The 20,187-nt window shown below is 53.8% G+C and overlaps 1 protein-coding gene across 1 annotated transcript in view; it reads right to left on the bottom strand.

Moving 5' to 3' along the window:
* Muc6 (mucin 6, oligomeric mucus/gel-forming) overlaps positions 1-15,097 on the bottom strand; it is a 21,280-nt gene extending 6,183 nt beyond the window's left edge. The window contains exons 1-31 of the mRNA XM_021215288.2: positions 14,952-15,097; positions 12,489-12,542; positions 12,074-12,317; positions 11,881-12,007; positions 11,515-11,605; positions 11,322-11,431; positions 10,951-11,158; positions 10,688-10,810; positions 10,246-10,366; positions 10,012-10,150; positions 9,839-9,943; positions 9,662-9,734; positions 9,443-9,580; positions 9,032-9,193; positions 8,853-8,947; positions 8,632-8,764; positions 8,149-8,398; positions 8,011-8,063; positions 7,803-7,912; positions 7,230-7,381; positions 6,917-7,058; positions 6,722-6,832; positions 6,016-6,201; positions 5,666-5,905; positions 4,837-4,993; positions 4,468-4,611; positions 3,553-3,615; positions 3,072-3,107; positions 2,494-2,673; positions 1,740-1,955; positions 714-796 (exon numbers count right to left, since the gene is read on the bottom strand). Of these exons, the coding sequence (XP_021070947.1) occupies positions 714-796; positions 1,740-1,955; positions 2,494-2,673; positions 3,072-3,107; positions 3,553-3,615; positions 4,468-4,611; positions 4,837-4,993; positions 5,666-5,905; positions 6,016-6,201; positions 6,722-6,832; positions 6,917-7,058; positions 7,230-7,381; positions 7,803-7,912; positions 8,011-8,063; positions 8,149-8,398; positions 8,632-8,764; positions 8,853-8,947; positions 9,032-9,193; positions 9,443-9,580; positions 9,662-9,734; positions 9,839-9,943; positions 10,012-10,150; positions 10,246-10,366; positions 10,688-10,810; positions 10,951-11,158; positions 11,322-11,431; positions 11,515-11,605; positions 11,881-12,007; positions 12,074-12,317; positions 12,489-12,542; positions 14,952-15,012 (4,107 nt within the window). The 5' untranslated portion in view covers positions 15,013-15,097. The remainder of the gene's footprint in view (positions 1-713; positions 797-1,739; positions 1,956-2,493; positions 2,674-3,071; positions 3,108-3,552; positions 3,616-4,467; positions 4,612-4,836; positions 4,994-5,665; positions 5,906-6,015; positions 6,202-6,721; positions 6,833-6,916; positions 7,059-7,229; positions 7,382-7,802; positions 7,913-8,010; positions 8,064-8,148; positions 8,399-8,631; positions 8,765-8,852; positions 8,948-9,031; positions 9,194-9,442; positions 9,581-9,661; positions 9,735-9,838; positions 9,944-10,011; positions 10,151-10,245; positions 10,367-10,687; positions 10,811-10,950; positions 11,159-11,321; positions 11,432-11,514; positions 11,606-11,880; positions 12,008-12,073; positions 12,318-12,488; positions 12,543-14,951) is intronic.
* Between the last annotated feature and the right edge of the window lie 5,090 nt (positions 15,098-20,187).

Below are 20,187 nucleotides of genomic sequence, written 5' to 3' on the forward strand. Positions count from 1 at the left end.
TGTGTGGACCTCGAGGTCTGAGGACCTGAATGAGTTGGGAAGGAGGTGGTCGTCTGCATCGATGTGGCCGAGGGGAGACCTGTGGTGTGTACTGTCCCAGAGACAGCCACAGTGGTTGAAGGGTGTGTGGTGTGTGGAGTCTGAGGACTGCTAGTTGTTCCTGAGGTGGTGTGGACCACGGGTGTGCCAGTTGAACTCATGGTTGTCTTAACTGAGTTGGCACTAACTGCAGTTGGTGTTGATTGATGGGCAGTGACTGCAGAAGTTTCTGAGANGTGGGAGGCTGAGGTGGGGGTGGATGTCCTGTCTGTGGGGAATGNGCTTTTGGTTTGAGTGATGGCGCTGGTTGTGTAAATGACAGGTCCTGATGTGTGAGGAGACCTAGTCTGGTCCGTGGTACTCGGAAGAATGGTTCTCANTGTCGTGGAGGTAGAGGCTGATGGACCTGTGTGTTGAGGTGTTGGCGTGATGATTACCTCAGAAGTTGGTGTCACAGAGGAGGTTGAAGAAAAGGGCAGGTGTGTGGCCAATGAGGTGTNAGGAGCTGATGGTGTAGGGGAGGCGATGGTGGTTTGCAAAGATGTCCCGAAAGGGGGATCTGTGGTGTGTGCAGTGCTGGAGACCGGATGTGGTGGTGGAGTGTATGTGAAGTGTGGTTCATGGGAACTGCTAAGTGTGCCTGAGGATGTGTAGACCCCAGGGGTACCACTCACCCCGTTGGTGGGCCCATTAGATATGGTAGTGAGGTGGTATGAAGTGGACTGAAGCTGTGTTGTGTAGGAAGCTGAGGTTTTATCTGTTGAGAAAAGGTTTTGGGTTTTGGTTATGTAGTTGGTTGTATAAGTTCCTGGGGCTAATGTGTGTGTTATTTCTGCTTCCTGGACGGTAGTTGTTCGAAACATGGTGGTAGATTGGTTTGTTATAGAAGGTGATGTAACCCTGCGTGAAGTAGTTTGGGTCCCGGGAGTCTCAGATGTTGGTGTCCCTTCCGATGTAGGAAATGTTGGGTTTACAGAAGCGAGTGAGTTGTGAGTGCTTGGAAAAGTGGTTGTTTTCTGGGTAGATATTTCTGAAGGAACTTCTGTGGAGTGTTTTGTATTGGGGAAAGAACTGGTGGGTAGAGAGTGGGTGCTGCCCGTCAGGAGTGGGGGAGTGGTCTGAGATACTGTGTTTTGGGTCCTAGTACTTGTGTTGGGTGTTGAGAAGCCACTGCTTGGGTCTGATTGAGGCGTGGTCAGGGTAGTCTTTCCTGAGTCAGGTAGCTCTGTGGTCTCAGTTGCGTGGCTTGTTGTGGCTGGACGGGGACTTTCCTGTTGGGCTGATGTCACTGTGGATCGTGGCAGTGAATAATGTTTAGTTTAAGCTCATAATCCTTCATACGTGATGTGTTCCTGGGCTTGGCTTTTTTTCTCTTTGCTCGCTAACCATGGTAGATTGGTTGCCTGAGAGTTGCCCACTGAGGCCCTTGGTTCTCTTTGGCAAATATTCCTGCAGTTCTCCTCCCTGTGTACTTACCTTGACGTAGTCCTTTTCTCTTGTACCTGCCTGTCCTATGTCCTGAGATGTGGCTGGGAGCCAGGCTTTTTCCCCCTCCTCTTTCTTCCTGTCTACCTCATTGGTCCCCCTTCTCCCTCATCCCTTAAATACACAGCTCCTCCTCCTAAGTTGGATGTGCTATACTGAGGGTGGGAGTCAAACGTGGCTTGAGTTGCCCTGACCTCTCCCGGGCCTCGACTCACCTCGGCTGGTAGACATCCCAGGCATTGAGGTTAGCAAGGTCACTGTGGTACTCTCGGTGAACTCAGCCGTGGTCTTCGTGGATGAGCTGAGGGAAGATGCTGTGGGCTTGGATGTGGCCTGTGTCACTGGGAGCCCTGTGGGTGTTGACTTCGGTATGGATGTAGGAGGCAAATGTGATGTTGGAGGTGTGGCAGCCGTGGAGGTTTGAGGGTATTCTGCAGAGGAAAGTAGTGTCAACGTCTTTTCCCACCTGCTTCTTCCAGATGTATGTTCAAGTCCCCCTGCTCTTTGTTCCCGCCCTCAGGACACTTATTAGCTCTTCACAGTTTGAACACCTGTGTTGTCCCTTCCCCAGCCTGCAGGAGTCTGTCTGTCTGGGGTGGGCTCACCTCAGGGCTGTGACACGGACTCTCAATTCTCTACTCACATGTCAGCTCTTTGGAAGGATGTTGGTCTCTCCTTAGTGTTCCCAGCAGCATCTGGGATTGCTTGGTGTGTGAGCAGGGTGGGCTGCAGGTAGAGGCCCAGCAGTGCCCATGTATACTCTATTGGAAGTTTTAGACAGCCTGGAATGGCCACCTTGAGTGACCAGCTTGAGTTGTTCACTAGGTTTTCAGAAAAATCTTCATCCTGCCTTTGATGTACAGTGAATTCTGTGCTGAGACACTGCCTCTGGCCTACCTCAGTGGGAAGGCCAGAAGTGGTAACCCTCTATACTGTAGAGTTCTACTATGCCCCTGCTCCGTCTTTTACCTCCCGAGGAGACTGTGGATTCTGTGGGGGTGGTCCAGACAGTTAGTTCCTCAGTGGAGGATGGGGCTGAAGGTGGCGGGGTCGGAAGACTTGGCAGGTAGGAGGGGTCCACGGGTGTGTTTGCAGAGGTGGAACTGTGGAACTCGGTGCTGATGGTGGTTTCCGTGGTAGGCCGTGAACCTGTGTAGAGCAAATGTGATCTCATGGATGGGTAGAACCTGGCTCTAGAGTCTCTCAGGGAGAGACAGATCTGCCTGCTGAGGGCCTAGACAATAAAGGTACAGGGTGGCTTATGAACCTACGAAGGCAGCAAGGACTCCTGGTAGTCTTACCTGGTGAGGCCCTGCTTCCTGCTCAGTCAAGTCAGTCAAGTGGCCAGAATCAATGGCTGACCAGGAACTAAGCTTTGTATGTTCTTGACCTTGTGACCTAGGACTGCGTGGTACATTACCCACCCTCCCAGGGCCCGGTAGATGTAGAAGCTGGACTGGTGGGTTGGGGAGGGCTGTCCACTGCAGCTAGGGTGAGCCCTGGGCAGGAAGCCTTCATCCTGTGGTACCAAGTGGATGAGCAATCACCTGTGGTGGTTGGCGGTGGTGTGGTAGTGGGTGGTGCTGTAAGAGAAGCAGGTATTGTCAGGGATAGCCGCCTATGAAGCTTCTCCCCTGCCTGGCCCACCCCTCTCCTGCCTCTTTCCCTCTCTCCTTTGTCAGCCTAGCAGGGAGTGTAGGGGGCCAGTCAAGGTGCCATGGCCAGGCTGGTATCATGCCAATGTGTAGAGCTGGGTTCCTAAGAAAATTCCCATTATGTATCCAAGTCCCCAGACTGGTGTGGGGCACTCTGCTAAGTAGTGGCTGGGCTGGGGAATAGAGCAGAGGCCAAGGGGTCCGGCACTGCATGTTTGTTTCTGCTGTATCCTAGGACACTGTTTGAGCCAGTGCATCAGTGTCCTGAGGGAGAGGGTCTAGGAAGGAGTGACTAGGGCTGGACAGGTTCGAGACACATGCTACCCACACAAGGGCTGTGCTAGCTGGTGGCGAGAGCATCTGCTGGACTTACCACAGGATACACAGGTCCCTTCTCTGTGGTCGAAGTACTCATTCTGGGAGCAGTTGTAACAGCCTGGGGTGGAAAGGGGCAGGCTCAGCCTCCTTTCACACCCACCTGCCCCACCTGCCTGCAGTGAGCACTGCTGTCCAGTGCTCCCTATACGACCCTCCTGCGGCCACCTCCCTCCTCACTCCCTCTCACTTCACACCAGCTTCTGAAGTCACCTGCTGGGCTCTAGAACTCTGCCCTTTCTATCTTTGCTTTCCTGGTTCCTGGTTCCTGTCTCTTAACTGCATTCATTCATTCATTCATTCATTCATTCGACATCTTACTAGCTGACCTGAAACTAACTATGTAGCCCAGACTGGCCTTGAAATTACAAAGATTCAACTGCCTCTGCCTCCTGAGTGCTGGGACTAAAGGCATGCACCACTGTGACTGGCCTTATTGCTCTTTATGAGGTGGAGATCCCTGTCTCTGTCCCAGCTCCTGCCCCCTCCTGTCTTCCCCTCTGCCAGAGACTCTCCAGGGCAGCAGCCTTCCATCTAGCTATGAGGTGCCTGTTTTAACTCCCAGTGTGGCAGGCAGGTCATCTGACGGTTCTTTCAATTCCTTATTTTGGTTTTTAAGGATCTTTCCCAGGCCAGAGAACAGGGCTAGTTTGTGTGAGGCCAGGTCCCCAGTTGAAAACGGGGCCTGGAACTCAGTGCATTCGCTGAGTGTGTGAGTGGATGAGTGTGCATAGGGGTCGATGTGTGCGGTGGAATGTGGGTGAATGAACACAGAAGAGTAGATCTGTGTACCAATGAATGAATGGACGCATTATGAATCAATGTCTGCATGAATGGATGGGTGGACCTGTGAACGGCTGAATGAGTAAAAGCCGCTTGCATGGCATAGCATGTGCGTGCCAGTGCCTCATACCTTCCGTGTTGATGTCCGGGAAGCTTCCCAGGCTGCCGGGGCAGAGACAGGGCTGGTAGTGCCACGTGCAGTTGGTCTCCTCAGCATACTGGTATTCATTCTCACCCACCAGTGTGTGGGTGTTGTAGAAGTCACAGTAGATGGCTGAGAGAAAGGATGCACATCAGCAGGCATTAAGGCCTCCATGCCAGTGTGAAGGGTTTGGGGTCTGTCGGAGGCCTCCTCTTGGTGGGTCTGGGAGGGGAGAGCCTGGGGAACAGCTGGTGACCCAAGGTTGCCCTGCAGGGGTGCAGCCTGGTGTCTGCCTGGAGAGGCTTCTGGGGTAAGTCCCTAGGTGGAGCAGGTTTGGGCACCGGGTGAGACACTCACGGCAGAAGTCTGGGGTTCTCCAGTCTACACACACGCCCTTGTCCAGACAGGCCTTGGCATAGGCAGCCACCGCATCACACAGACACTCGCAGTCCCCACCCGTGTCGCACCCACAGGCGTCACGCACGCAGGCCTCATAGTAGGGCAGGTGGTATACCTGTGGGGTGGAGGGTGCCATGTTGGCATTTGGCTGCTGCGGTGGTGGCAAGGTACAGTTTAGACTTTGTTGCCTTGGGGCATAGGCTTTGGGTGCGGATACATATCCTGGTACTCTGAGAGACATCTAGCGTAAGCTACAGCTCTCATTGGCTGCCACTTTCCAATGTCATTGGTGCTCACTCAACCCTGCTGAGGCAAACCCAGGCTGGGTGTCTCTCGCTTGCAAGCCTGATCCTCTCAAGGTATCTGCTCCCTTCTCCAGCCTCTCAGACATCCCAGATGGCCCCTCGCTATAGGTACTTTGCCCCACACAGGGTAGTCTCCTGTCAGTCTTTCTGAGCACCAAAGATCAGGGGCTATACTAAATGCTCTGAGTTCAAAAGGCTCACCCCTGCCCATGGCTGGGTCACTTACAACTGAATATCTCCCCTCTGGGCTGTGTATTCCAGAGCAGCCAGCTGTCTGCCTGGGGTGACACTTTTACTCACTGTCTTATCTGCTATGGTCCTCTGGTGGGCAAAAGTCTGGACACTGCTTATCAGCTCTGGCTTGTGGGTGACCCTGGCCTCAGGTGCTGGGTACTCCTCACACTTGATAACCTCCTGCCATCCTGGAGCCCCATAGTAGGAGGACTGTGTCTGATGTCCCTATCTTGGAAGACAGGACCCACCTTGCTGTGGCAGGCAGCAAAGGTCTGGCTGTTGATAATGTTGCATTTGCGCTCAGCCCAGGAGCGCCGGAAGGTATTCAGGCTGCAGGGATCCACCGCGTAACTGGCGTCCCCACACAGCGGGCTTTCCTTCCACGAGTTCACAAACTCCAGTTCACTGGACGCCACATACTTGCTGCGTGTTTCGAAGTCATCTTTCATGTTCCCATTGGCGTTGCCACACAAGCCACAGAGGGCATCCTGCTAGGGCACAGTTGCTGGGGAGTCATGCAAGCTTCATGGTGGCCCCCTCACCCAGAAACCAGATGGGACCTAGGACCTTGGTTCCCTGGCAAGCGTGCGGTGAGTACCTGGGTAGCGCGGCGGATCTTGATAGAGACACTCATGTGCTTGTTCCACACGAGTGTCAGGTTGAGCCTTCCAGGGATGTCTATGTCCAGGACAAGATTCAGGGGGCTAGGCTTCACTTGCAGGTGCACCAGGGGCTCTTCCCCGCTGACTGTGTAGTTACTGTCTGCCATCGTGATGAAGAGTCCCTGGGGGGGGTGCGGAGGAAGGGTTGTCATCCTGCTTTCTTTTCTTGCCCACCCCAGTACCCAGATCAGAAGATGACTTGAGTATTTGGAAGGGAGAGGTGTTATCCACCGTAATAGCTTTCCGTCTCTGTGAGGGTCAGTTCAAAGCCAGCCTAAAACGCATGATAAACATGAGACCCTGTCTCAAAACAACAATGAAAAACATGTACAGGAGTATCTATTGGGAGCCAGTTCTGGATAGAAGGTTCTAGACAAGTGGAAACAGATTTGGCTTCCTGGAGAGCAGCTTTCTTTCTGCCCATGAAATGCTATACAGCCCTGGGCAACTGTTGGAGACAATGTGACCACTAGTCCTGAGTGTGTAACCACCCAGCTGGCCACCAATCCCTGGCCACCTCTTCCTGTCGTACAAATGAGGAGGGATGGTGGGAGGGTGTTCAGGTGGAAGCTGGGGAGACCTGGGAGCTGATGATCAAAATACAGCCAGCCCTCTCCCACCCTTGGGGGCACAGCCACTCACACCCAGGGAAATCTTGATGGCTCTGGAGCAGGTGACCCCGGACTTCCCACAGATGACATTCTCTGTCAGGACCTTGAAGGTGGGCTGTGAGCTGTTGGCCCCACAGTCATCCTGCAGGGAAAGGGAGTTGAGGAGAAGCCCTTGTGGTTCCCACTCAGGTTCCTTTCAGCCTTTGGCCCTGGGCTCAGTGGTTACCGTGGCCAGCGTGTATTCGCAGTCACCATCAAACACAAAGCGTTGTCCATCAAAAGTTATGATGTGGCCTTCGCCGTAGAGGACACAGGTGGATGGACATTGTGTGCTAAGCTGGCAGGTCCACCTTCCCTGTGAGCAGGTGCTGGGGAGATGGAAGTAAGGAGTGGTTAGAAGCCATCTTTCCACACAGGGAGACGGACTGGGCTGTGATCCTAGGATTCCCCACCTCTGGGAGTCCTACCCTGGGACAACTTCCTTTTGGACACCTTTGCCTGCCCAGATGGCCCTAGGGGTTTCCGTGTTCATGACCTACCAGGTCTTACAGTCTGTATGGAGCTCAAAGCCACCAGGGTAGGACACCCCTGCATAGTCACATGGGCATTCCTCTGCAGGCACACACTGCCCGTCACTGTTCTCATAGAGCCCCTTAGGACAGACGCAGCCGGACTCACACTTGGTGGGCACCTGGTGGGGAGGCAGGGTTGGTAGCTCCTCAGCGCTCTGTTATCCCAGCTCCAGCCCCCTTGAGACATCCGTGTCTTTTCTTTTGTCCAGCCTTCTCTAAGGTCTGTGGGCAGCTGAGTTTTACTCCTAGAGAAGCCACCCTTCAGGTAATGTTTTGGGTGTTTGGGAGCGGGGAGGCCACATGCACAGGGACAGGTAGGTGGCTGTAGTTCCCAAGCTGGGAGCCAGTCCATGTCCTCAAAGAATCCCACAGATAAGAACCCTGTCCTCCAACTGCCTATCTACCAATCAGCTCCTGGCTCAACCCCCAGTACTAGCTATTGAGACAGAGCCCTAACTAGAGGGACACTGGTTGCAGCATGGTCCTGCCCTGCCCTGGTTCCTGGAGACGTGTAGAAACCCTCTCCATCCTGCTTCTTACACAGGCAATGCCTGTGGCCAGCATCTGGCACGTGGGGGCACATGCAGCTCCGAACTTGTCCTCTGACGACTGGCTGCAGGGCTGGAAGGTCTTGGGCTCTGGGCAGGATGCTGCAGGGAGGAAGAAGTCAGGTCAGGTGGACTGAGGGACCCCGGAGGTGCAGGGCCTTCTCTACAGGCCTTATGGCCATTCCCTGATATGCACTTACCAAAGAACATCTCTGCTTGCCGTGGACAGCTCAGGCGCCCATTGATGCAGTGGCTATAAGAAAGGGACAGGGACACATGAGCACACAGGTGTGCAGGCCCTTCCCTCACCAGGCCTTACCCAGCCCTTCCCTCCATACCATATGACCCCATTGATCATGGTTGACTGATCAGCCTGGACAAACTTGTAGTCGTCCAGCAGACAGGGGCACTGGGCCTTGTGCACACATTCGGCCTTGTGGTTCAAGTAAGTGCCCTCAGGACAGTTGCAGCCATCCACTGGCACAGGGCTCGAATGGCACTCTGTCTCACGGTCCGACAGAGACAGGCAGGTACGATCACAGGCCTGGCTATCGTAGCTGAACGTGCGGTTGCCGGTGCAAGGCACAGCTGTGGGAATGTAGGGGTCAGGTCCTCAGGACAGGAAGCTGTGGTGGGGGAGGGTCTGGGGCTTGGGGATGTGGTGACTAGCAGGCAGAGGAATGGCTGAGCAGAGGTTAAGGCCCTAGGACTCCTCAAGCTGACCATGGGAGCCTTGTTGTGGTCTAGGCTCACATCACTCCTAAGCCCTCAATCCTGCATCTTCTGACCCTTTCACCCCTCCCACCACAGTCAACACTCACTGCAGTTGTCCACACTGTTCCTCCAGCCCCAGAGCAGGATGCCACGGGCGGAGCAGGCATGGGCATAGGCCCCCAGTGCGGAACAGATGTGAGGGAAGGTCTCCTCGTAGTTGCAGGCCTGGTACACACATCTCTGTGGGAAGGGTGGGACCAGGTGTCTAGGGCTGCATCTGCTGCTACCGCCTCCCCTCATCTCCTCCTCAGATGCCCTTTGGACCCACCTTGTAGAAGGGCTGGGGGTTCACCACGCTGTGGCACTTCTCAAACACACTGCCCTTCCTCAGCAGCATGGAACAGTGGGTCTCTGCACACACCTCTGGAGACAATGGGTGGAGCTGTGGGTGTCCTGTTCCCATCCCAATGGGCTTAGGTGGCTGAAAGTGGGGTGCAGGGAACTCACTGTTGAGCTGGCTCATGGAGCAGGGGTCCGTCTCACGCTCTAGGGCAGCTGGACAGTTTCCCGCACGCCAAGAGTCCACAAAGAGTGAGGCAGTGCCTTCATCAATACCCATGCTGGTTGTGAAATCGTCTGTTGTGTCTCCGTTGAAATTGCCACAGAGCCCTGTGTGGGTGGGATTTGTGAGCAACTGAATCCTGGCCCTCCTGTCCAGTTCTCCATATACCCCAAAGCTCTCCCCTCTCCAGCTGTGCCCCTTTGATTAATTATCACCGGCCTTATATGGCTGGAACTACAGGTTTCCTAGATGTGGAGAGTCAGTATAAGGTACTTGTGGGTCACCTCTGCATCTAGCTGCAGCAGAGAGGAGACAGCCAGACTGACTCTGGGAGTGACCAGCAGGACAGTACTCACCTCTGGTCTGGCCTTTGAACTGGGGCCCGACTGTGATGTACACCTGGAAGACAGGCTGCATCTGGAACACCAGTTCCAGCCCGAAGGTGGTAGCCATCTGGAGGTGGGTAGATGTCTGCCTGAAGATGGTGATGTTGTCTGCAAGATATCAGGACTAAGAAGGCTGTCCCTGCAGTCATGCCCCAAAGGGTTCCCAGTGCTGGCCCCAGAAGGACTTACGTGTCTTATATGGCAGCAATTTGGTGTCCCCGTTGTTGGTGATCACTTCATCTTCTGAGATGACAATTTTATCCTGGAGGGACAGAGTAGCAATAGGAAGTAAGAGAAGCAGGAGCCAGATGCTGGCCTGCAGGCAGTGGGACATAGCACGTGCTTGACTCAGGGAGGTAGCCTTACCTTCTTGGACAGATACATGATGGCCACTAGGGAGGTCTCTGAGTGCGAGTAACCGGACTTGTCATACACAGCCAAGAGAGTGCCTTCATTGGGGAGCTGTGGGCTCTGGGAAGGTGAATAAGTCAGGCATGGCTGGACTGTTCCCTTTCCCCCAGCCCTAGGGTTCCCCCTACCTGTAGAAGAGTGTAGGTGCAGGTGCCATGGAAGCGGTAGGGTCTGGAGTCGAATGTGGTGACAAAGGAGCCACCTTCTAGGGAGCAGTGGCCAGGACATGGCTGCTTTGTGCACATCCAGCGGCCCATGGTACACTGGCTGCGGTGGACATTGGGGTAGGGTATTGTGAAGGCCAAGGTAAAGAACATCCCTCCCTGGGTTCCACGCCAGCAGAACTTGTTTTCCATACTCACCAGGTTTGGCAGGCTGTCCTTGTGACCTCCCCAGGGCCATAGACCAGACCATTGAGCATGCAGGGGCACTGGTTGACTGGCACACAGGACTGGTTTCCGGATATATCGTCAAGCAGTGTACCTAAAGGTGTGGGCTCAGGTGGGACGGATGTACCTTAGGCAGCCTATCACTGTGGGGACTCCTCCTCAGCTGGCTGAGGGCAGTTCATCTGTCCCAGGCTCTGCCCCTCCTTCATCCCTACCAGCCTTGGGGAAGATGCCTTGAACAACTCAAAGCCCACCTCAATTCCCCACTGCTCACTCTGCATGGAGTCCTGGGTTTACTGGAAGTTTGGGGATGGATAGGTAACACCTGGATCTGGGACTCAGATATAGGGTGTCTAGGTCAAGCTGGAACAGGGTGTGAGTTTTGGGGCAAGTGGGTGCTGGTATATATCCTCACCATGGGGGCAGAAGCAGCCGAAGGTGCAGGGGCTGGAGCAGCTGTGCTGTGGGTTGGAGCAAGTCTTGACGCAGACCTCACCGCACTCCTGGTATACTTGGTTGGCTGGGCAGTGGCTCATGGCTGCAGGCAGCAGGCATGGGATCTGGTAAGACGATCCTGCCTGCTTTCCTGAGTTCCCACTTTATTTATTTATTTATTTATTTTGCTAAACTTCTCCCCTTCTCAAAACTGCTTTCTCTTTCACCCTGCCTGGGACTCACGGCAGAGTCCGGGGGTCCTCCAGTTTCGGACAGGCTGGCCAGTCATGCTGCATCGCCGGGAGTACTCTGACAGTGTGGCACAGCTGCAGTTCGGCTGGCCTGGCCGGGCACAGGTGGCCATGTCTGCCTGGCAGCTCAGCATCAGTGTCTCCTTTGGCACGTCACACCCAGGGGACACCAGGGTCAGTAGCTGGTTGCAGATCTGGGCCTGAATAGAGAATCACTCAAGGTCATATGGGCAAGGCCACGTCTTGTATCATACCCACGGCTTGGGAGACCAGATGTGGGGATGGCATTGTCTCCAGAGACCCTTACGCAGCCCCTGTGTGTCCGCCACATTCTGGCCCTGGGTTATGGGCCACCTCACATACGTATCTGGTCTTCAGGACGATGGGGCTGGGGATGGCTTCATGGGCACAGATCTCGTTGGGGTCATCTAGCTTCTGGAGTGTAGCATACTTATGGGGTTCCAGAAGTTTGCCTGGGGGCATAGGACAGAGATCAGCGTGTGGAACTGACTAGAAAGGGACCTGGGGCCTGACCATCCACCCCGACCCAGCTTACCGTCCTCACTCAGAAATTCATTGTCTATTTTCCCATCGAAGTTCCCACACAGTCCACATAGCTTGCCCATGTACTTCGTCTCTACCAGGACCTGTGGGGTGGTACTGTTAGTCCCTGTGGGAATGCATAAGGAGCTCCCCGTCCGGGCTGGAGAGCCCTTAAGACTCTTGCTTCAATGTTCCAGGGGTTCCCACCTCACCACCCTGCCCTTCCTGGGGGCGGGGTGAGTGGTTCTTTCTTGGCTGGATCCTCTTCCTTTTCAAATGGGGAAACTAAGCCATTGTGGGCCAGCAGTCAATGCAGTCCTGCTAGTCAGGGCTCCTGGGACCCACTCTGAGGAATCGTTTGTCAGCTCATAGATCTCACCGTAAGATGGGCATCTGGACCCCACATGACCACCAATTCCAGCTCCAGCTGCTTGGCCACCAGCTGCACGCTCTGGCCGTATGGTATGATCTGGAGGCCATTGCTGGTGTAAGGCAGGCTTACAACCCTGTGGGTAAGACAAGTTAGCAGCTGTCCCTTCTGTCCCCCACCCTGGTTGCCCCGCCCAGCTTACCCAATGTCCCTGATGGAGATGATTTCCTTGTTCACAGTAATCACAGAGGCCCCCAGTTCTATGATGATCCTGGAGATGTTCCCATCCATATCTCTCCGCATCTGGATGCTAAAGGTGGCGGGCACATCATCCCCACAGGTGGCCGTAAAGATATAATTACACATCCCTTGGAAATTATACTCATGGCCATCAAAGGTGGAAAAGTGGCCGGTTCCCCATGTGGAGCACCAACCCTTTTCTGGGGCTGAAAAAGAAAAAAAAAAAGATACACTCTCAGTCCCATTTCCTATGTTCAGGTAGGGCATGACTGGGGCAGCCTGGGCTAGAAGCTGTGGCCCTAGAGAGCCCACCATAGCCCCAATCCCACATGCCCACCCAGCTCTGGCCTGGGCTCTGCCTTCTCTCTAGGCCTTACAGGATTGCAGGTTATCCTCAGTGTTGGAGTCTGTGACATCTCCAGTCCAGGCACCTGGAAGGTAGGAAGCTACAACTCAGCATCCCCCAGCACAGTTCCTAGAGACACCATAATCAGGGCAGGGCCAGGCCCAGAGGTCACAGCTCCCAAATACCCATCCCCCAGCCTTTGATGAGAACTCTTGGCTGAAGCCTGGGCTGTAGCTTTTATTGTGGAAACCCAAAACCACAGCAACCCCAGGGCCTGCATGGTGTGTGTGTGTGTGTGTGTGTGTGTGTGTGTGTGTGTGGTATAGTGTGTGTGGTGTGTGTAGTGTGTGTGTGTGTGTGGTGTGTGTGGTGTGTGTGTGTGTGTGTGTGTGTGTGTGTGTGCTGTGGGTGTGTGTGTGTGTGTGTGTGGTGTGTGTGGGGGGGTGTGGTGTGTGTGTGTGGTGTGTGTGTGGTGTGTGTGTGGTGTGTGTGTAGTGTGTGTGTGTGTGTGTGTGTGTGTGTGTGCTGTGGGTGTGTGTGTGTGTGTGTGTGGTGTGTGGGGGGGGGTGTGGTGTGTGTGTGTGGTGTGTGTGTGGGGTGTGTGGTGTATGTGTGGTGTGTGTGTGTGTGTGTGTGTGTGTGTGTGTGTGTAGGTGTGGCAGCTCCCTCCTTCCTGCACATGGGATGACCACTGGGCCTCTGGTACTCTGGTTAACCAGGATGCAGTTGCTGATGGCTCTCATCTGTCTTTGGAAGTTTCAGCTTCCAGGGCCTTTGGCTGGCAAAGGAGGTAGTGTCCAGATCTGCATGGTTGGGACTGTTATCTCAACCTGTTCCACCCCACTGTCATCCCTGATGGAGTTTGTTCACCAAGCCCCAGCCTGGCGCATGCCCACACATCAACTTTCCTCCCCAGGACTCAACAGGCAGTGGGGATGGAAGATCTAAAGTAACATCAGGGAAGTCAGTAGCACCGGCCCCTGTCCAGGGATCCTTAAGGGTGTGGAGAATGGGCCAGGCTCCCTGAGTAGCAACCTCTGTAGCTCAGATTTCCCTATCTTCCAGACAGGACAGGGACACTGGGGGCCACCCCACTCTATGTGGTGTGAATGGCTCAGCTCCTGGCCCTCTTGACCCCAGAACTGGATCTGTCTCTATCCCTCACTCCTTTGTCTTTTGTGCTCCTGAGGGGCTCCTGTCCCATGTGGGCGGCTCCCTCTCCTGACAAGTCTTCCCTCTCCCCAACCCAGCCTAACTGAGTCTGGCTGTTTCTCCAAGCTGGCCTCTAACCGGAGATCCTTTTGAAGATATCCTGGAGACTAATAGCATCACTGCCCCTCCTATTGGGACCACCTGCACCTCAGCTGTTACTGCTTGGGCTTGTTTGATGGTCTCTCCTGTCCCCAGTTAATCCCACTGCCTCAGGCAGCTCCATCTCCTCCCCAGCTTTGGTGGCCTCAGGCCCCGCCTGGCCTTTCTGACCTCATACTCTTCCACCTCTGCCCTCCTGCTGGGCTGCACAGAGGCGATGGCTCAAACTCTGTTATAGAAGCAGCTCTGTCTCTCCAGCTTCCTGTAGCCCAACACAGTTACACAGCCTTGGTCCCCTCTAGGCCTTTCCCATTAGGCCCTCCTGTGGCTTATTCTCTTATCCCTGGCTATGGGCCCAAGGGATCTGGTTCCAGTCAGCTCCTCCTCCTCTTCCGGACAGGCGTGCTAAGTAAGGGGCAAGACAGGGTCCCAGGTGACCTGGTGGGATTGCGTTATGATTTTCAGAGCTACCTTTGGGGTGGACAGCTGGCCCTATCTAGTAGGGAGGAGATGGCTGGAGAGAGGAGCAGAGCAGCCTGGTGGGAGGAGCATCACACTATTTTAAGTCTGAGATCTACCTAGCACCCTTGCCCAAAGGCTGGGCATACTCTGAGAGTGGGCTCTATATGGCCTATGTACCTCAGGGGAGGTCCCTGATAGCTCTGATCAGCAAACAGAAGCTGTGGGCTGCGGTGGCACAAGATGCTTTCCCACATATACAGAAGGGGAAGTTGGGACCTGGAGCCAGCCACACAGTTCTGTTAGTGAGTGAGGTGAAGAGTCGTGGAGCCTGAATTCTGCCCAAAGAAGTGACTCTAATGGGATGACACATGTGCCTGCCCCCACATACCCCAGCCTCTCAGAACTCCCAGGGCCAGAGCCAAGGGGGAGAGAAAAGGGGTATCAGGCCTGAACTATTGCTAAGCTATCACCAAAACTGCTGAGACTGTGCAAGAGGGACCCCCATCCCAGGTTCCAGATGAGCCCATTCCTTTCCTGGCCACCATACCCAGCTCACAGGAGGTGTCTGGGTTTGAGCTCTTTGCTAAACCCCTCCTGCCTCCTATTCATCAGTCTTCATAGGGCTAACCTGCTTCAGACAGAGTCAGCAAGGCAAGAAGACCCGAGGACTTTCCCATGCATAGGGACCTGTGGAGGGCATTGGGTACCACTGCCCACTCACCAGCATCGATTAGGGGTCCCCTGAAGAGCAGCAACAGCAGCAGCTGTCGGACCCTGAGCATGGTGGCACGCCTGGATCAGAGAGGTGGCCAGCAGCCCTGGGCTTCTACTGCTGGGGGCTCAGGCAGTCTTGCTGCTGCCTCTGCTGCGACTCAGTGTCTAGCTCTCCAAAGCTTATATAGGGGTGGTGTGCCCACCCCCTGCCGCACCCACTTGTGCCCCATACTCTAGGCCTGTGATCACCACCGCCTGCCTGGCACAGCAGTGGCCAAACAGGATATTGGGTTCTGCTTTATCAGGACTCAGACTTTGGAAAATTCTGCAATGGTTGTGGCCCCATTATCTTCCCACTCCCAGTGGGGGACTGACACACGCACTTCAGGGGCCCACAAATACCTCCTGCATCTGGCTGTGCTGGGGGCCAGGGTGGGTCCTGACTGCCAGATCACTGTGGACATTGTCAACCACACACCCGGGAGCTTGGGATGGGGCTGATCCAGATTGATGTCAGAGAGGCTGGGCCACTACCTGATCCTGCCAGGTAATCCAGTTTCCAACCAGGATCCTTGTGCCCGACCAGAGACACTAGTTTTCTGGGTCTACTTCACTTATTGTGAGTTTTCCTCCCAGGAAAAAGACCACTTGGGGGGAGGTCCTGCTGCAGTGTGTTGTGTGGAGGTGGGGTGGGGTGATGGGGTGCTTCCATGCACTCTTTGCTGTGCTCCGTGCTCTATTCTGTGGGTGAAGTTACTCACTTTTATAGCATCTCAGTGGGTTGAGTGAGCTGTGGGTGCCCCTAGACAGCTGGCTAAACCTGCTTGGGATATGGGCTCCTGGGAATCTGAGAGGCAGGGGGCAAAGGGGGGGTGCATGCCAGCCCTTTAAGGGGCTAGGACCAAGGTCAGGCTGAAGGCCAGAATTGGGGTGAAAGTTTGGGTGAGGAAAGGGCAGGCTCTTTTTTTGAGACTGTCTCTCAACCAGGAGATGAAGTGGAATCCAACAAGCCCCTGAGGGCACCCAGTCCCATTGGGAGCCTGGGGTGAGGGGCAGGGAGCTCCTGATGATGGTTTGGGTCACTCCTGGGCCCAGTGAGTGCTGAGCGGTAGCCCTTGGACCCCTGCAGGAACCAGGATCAGCCTTGTATCTGTGTTCACTGCAGGTTTGGTATTGGCTCTAGCCTTGTTTGAGTCTGGGTTCTCAAATGGGCCTGTATTATAGCCAAGCTAGTCGAAGCCCCCTGCCTCGGACCTAGCATATCTCCTCTGGTCCCCACCTCGTACGCTGGGAACTCCCAGATGCTGTCCTCAGTTGGCTCAGAGCATACCCAGCAGATCCTGCGAGAAAGCCGTGGATGTTGTTTCCTGTAAACATTAACAGGATGTTTTAGGCTTGAGTGGGGCACTGCTATACAGTGTATATCTACCATACCTGAGCCCCTAGGTTTGACTTTAGCACACACACACCCCCAAACCAACAATCCCTCCACATCAAACCAAACCAAACAGAAAGAGCATGATCTTTATAGAAATTCTGAGTTCAGCCTCAGTGGGTGGAGCGGTCACCTAATGCTGTGCGTGCTGCTGGGTGCCTGTTCCTCTTGCTCTTATCCTTCCTCCCTTCCTCCTTTCCTCCCTCTCTTCCTCCCTCCCTCCTTTCCTTCCTCCCTTCTTCTCTTCCTCCCTTCCTCTCCCTCACTTCCTTCCTCTTTTTAAATTTTTTTCTTTTTTAAAAAAGATTTATTTACTTATTTATTATACATAAGTACACTGTTGCTGTCTTCAGACACACCAGAAGAGGGCATCAGATCCCATTACAGGTGGTTGTGAGCCACCATGTGGTTCAGGACCTCCAGAAGAGCAGTCAGTGCTTTTAGCCGCTGAGCCCTGTCTCCAGCCCCTATCCACCTTTCTAATAAATATTTACTTTGTGTGTGTGTGTATGTGTATGCGCACACATGCACGTGCTATAGTGTGTGTATGTGCATCTGTGCACGCATGCAGATGCCTGCTGATGCTAGACAAAGGTTGCAACCTGAGTGTGTTTCAGGCAGGTGTGGCCTGCCATGTGGGTGCTGGAAAGTAAACCTGAATTACTGACAAAAGCAACAAGTGCTCCCTTTTTAAAAAGTGTTTATTTATTTTTATTTTATATGTATGAGTATTTTTCCTGGATGTATGTCTATGCACCATACATGTGATTGGTTCCTGTGGAGGCCAGAGAGGGCATCAGATTCTCTGGGACTGGAGCTATATATGGTTGTCAGGGCTAGGAATCAAACCCAATTCCTCTGGAAGAGCAGTCAGTGCTCTTAACCACTGGTAGATCAACGAGTGCTCTGAGAGCTGTTTCTCTAGCCTCTCTTAGTGACAGTGATTCCTCTCTCCTCTTCTCTCTTCTCTCTCTCTGTGTCTCTGTCTCTGTCTCTCGCTGTCTGTCTCTCTCTCTCAGATTTCATTATTTTTATGTGTGCATTTGTGTGTAGGTTATATGCATGTGAGTGCACAGAGGCTAGAGGAGTTTGAGTTTTGGAACTGGAGTTCAAGTTACAGGTGGTGTTGAGCTGCTCAATGTGGGTGCTGGGAATCAAACTCTGGTCCTTTGGAAGAACAATAAGTGCTCTTAACTGCTGAGCCATCTCTTCGGCCCTCTTAGCGGTTTCTTAGAACTCAACAGCACTCACTCAGGTGAGAAACTGAGGAACAGAGTGAAGCTTTCACCCGGACTGACACAAATGGAGCTTGTCCTAGCTCTGGCTGCATTCTCGCAGCTGGGCTTGGGCAGGTGAGGAGGGACTCAGGATAGACCCTAACACAGAGCAGTCATGTAGAAGGGGCTGTTGACCCTGTGTGGCCAGGAGCCTTGTGTCTGCTCGGTTGGCTGGCTGTGCTTGTCTAACAGTCTGCAGGGGTGTGTGCACATGGACACGTACGTGTGGCTCAGAGCTATGCCTTCCAGGATCTTCTGGTCTCTTTTGGGCTGCATACACCTGTGAAAAGAAGGTAGCTCTGGGGAGTGGAACTGCCCTTGGCCAGGTCGATGGCTCCATCCTGTTGAGGAGGGGCCACAGGAGGGCATCAGGGCCCACCTTCTGCAGCACACTTGATTGGTGGGAAATCAGGGCTCAATAGCGTTTTTGTCCTTTGACTTGGGAGAGCAAACAGCTCTGACAGCTGAGATAGCCCTGGCGGGGAGTTAAGTGTGTGAGCGCCATTGTTCCCGCAGCAATCACAGTGATAAGCTCCATGTCCCGCTGGCGGGTCAGGAAAGCGGAACCTACAGCTGGACAAGTGCATGATTGTCCATTCTCACGTCCAGCCCAGACCCTTGCCCTCCACATCCATCAGTGTGGCCGAGCCCTGGACCGTAGCCTGCCAGGACCTAGGCTTAGCTATGAAGTAGGAGCCCAAGCCAGCTCTGGTCCTAGAGCCCAGTGTCCTAGAGCAGTGGTTCTTGACTTCCCTAATGCTGCGACCCTTTAATACAGCTCCTCATGCTGTGGTGACCCCCAACCATAAAATGATTTTTATTGCTACTTCATAACTGCAATTTTGCTACTGTTATGAATCATAATGTAAACATCTGTGTTTTCTGATGGTCTTAGGTGACCCCAGTGAAAGGGTTGTTCAACCCTAAGGGGTCCTGATCCACAGACTGAGAACTGCTGGTTTAGAGTGAGGTGGTCCAGAATCCTGCACAGTTAAAAGTAGGCTTTTGTGGGGGGTTGAGGGTGTTTAGCAGGTGTTTCCAGACACTCTTCCTTTTTTTTTTTTTTTAAAGATTTATTTATTATTATACATAAGTACACTGTAGCTGACTTCAGATTCACCAGAAGAGGGTGTCAGATCCCATTATGGGTGGTTGTGAGCCACCATGTGGTTGCTGGGATTTGAACTCAGAACCTTCGGAAGAGCAGTCAGTGCTCTTAGCCATTGAGCCATCTCGCCAGCCCCCAGACACTCTTCCTTATTCTTGGGTTCTCACTCCTGTCACTGGCAAGAAGCCCCAAACCCTGGGTTTGCCAGGTCTCATTCATAAAGGTACAGAGGTGGACATATTATCAGCCCATCGGGACTTATTCCTGACTACTGGGCCCATCTGGGTCAGACGTGACATTCTCCAGGGGACGGGCTGGTGTCTTCTCAGTCCCTTTAACTTGGCAGCTGTGCATCATCAGATGAAAACTGGGGAGAGTTTTGGAAAGATATTCACACCAGAAGTAGGAATTCTCCCCTGTGGCTGAGCCATGCTCTTGGAGGGGACTCAGCTATGGCCAGGGTGAGCCAGGAAAGACCATCCAGTGTGAACTCACAGTGGATTTCCAAGGACTGGATATAAGGTGTGGAGCTGCTGGGCCTGATGTTTCTTGAAGGTTTGGGGTGGGCTGTCTGATCCTTTGGTGGTCAGTGAGTTTCAGGGCTGATTCATGGGCACTTACGTCACGGGAAGAGAGTGAGAACTGGTGATCCTGGAGCCATACCTGCCATGGCTGCTATGGTCTGTGTAGTAGGTGGCAGTCAGTCTTGGGCTCTGTGGCTCAGTAGGACCTGTATTTCATTAGCTGTCCCCAAATGGGCTGTTCTCCCCTCTCCTTCTGCCCCCGAATATCACTGGTGATCCACCCTCCTAATTCTCTTGCGCCCTGGCCTCCCAGTGGCCTTGGAATTACACAGAAGACAAAGTATTCATGGTCCACCTTCTCCAGGGACCTGCAAGCCCTGCCCTAGGAAGCTGCTGGCTGGTGCTCTGGAACTGCGCTATTCTATGGCCCTACTGCCCTTACAGAATGTCCAAGATCCTATCCAACTCCTGGTCTCTGGTCTCCTACTCTAGCCAACTCTTGTTTCCCTGAAGAATTTACCCTGAGCTCTGGAGTCAATTCTGATGAGGTAACAATGAAGCCAGCAAATCTGCTATGGCCAGGGGCCCACAGCTAGAGGGTGTATGTGACTTCTACAGCCCCTTCAGCGACTGTTCTTCAGTTTCTACCTGGCAAAGTGCCTAGACTCCACCACTTGCATGATCAGGCTTTGGCTCTTGAACTGGGATCTGGTTGTGATCAGCTCCTCCCTCTGGACATGGGCCCTGGCCTCCAGCCTTGGCAGGGAAGTGACTGCCTGATGTAGGTCCTACCTGGGTGGGGAGGAATTGTGTTCTGAAATGGGTAAAGCGCTCACTTTCATGCTCCCCCAGCTGGGGGCCTTTAATCCTTTTTGCTCATGGATGTCCTGTATTTGTGC

Source organism: Mus pahari, chromosome 1 (assembly GCF_900095145.1).
Source record: "Mus pahari chromosome 1, PAHARI_EIJ_v1.1, whole genome shotgun sequence".
Lineage (NCBI taxonomy): Eukaryota > Metazoa > Chordata > Mammalia > Rodentia > Muridae > Mus > Mus pahari.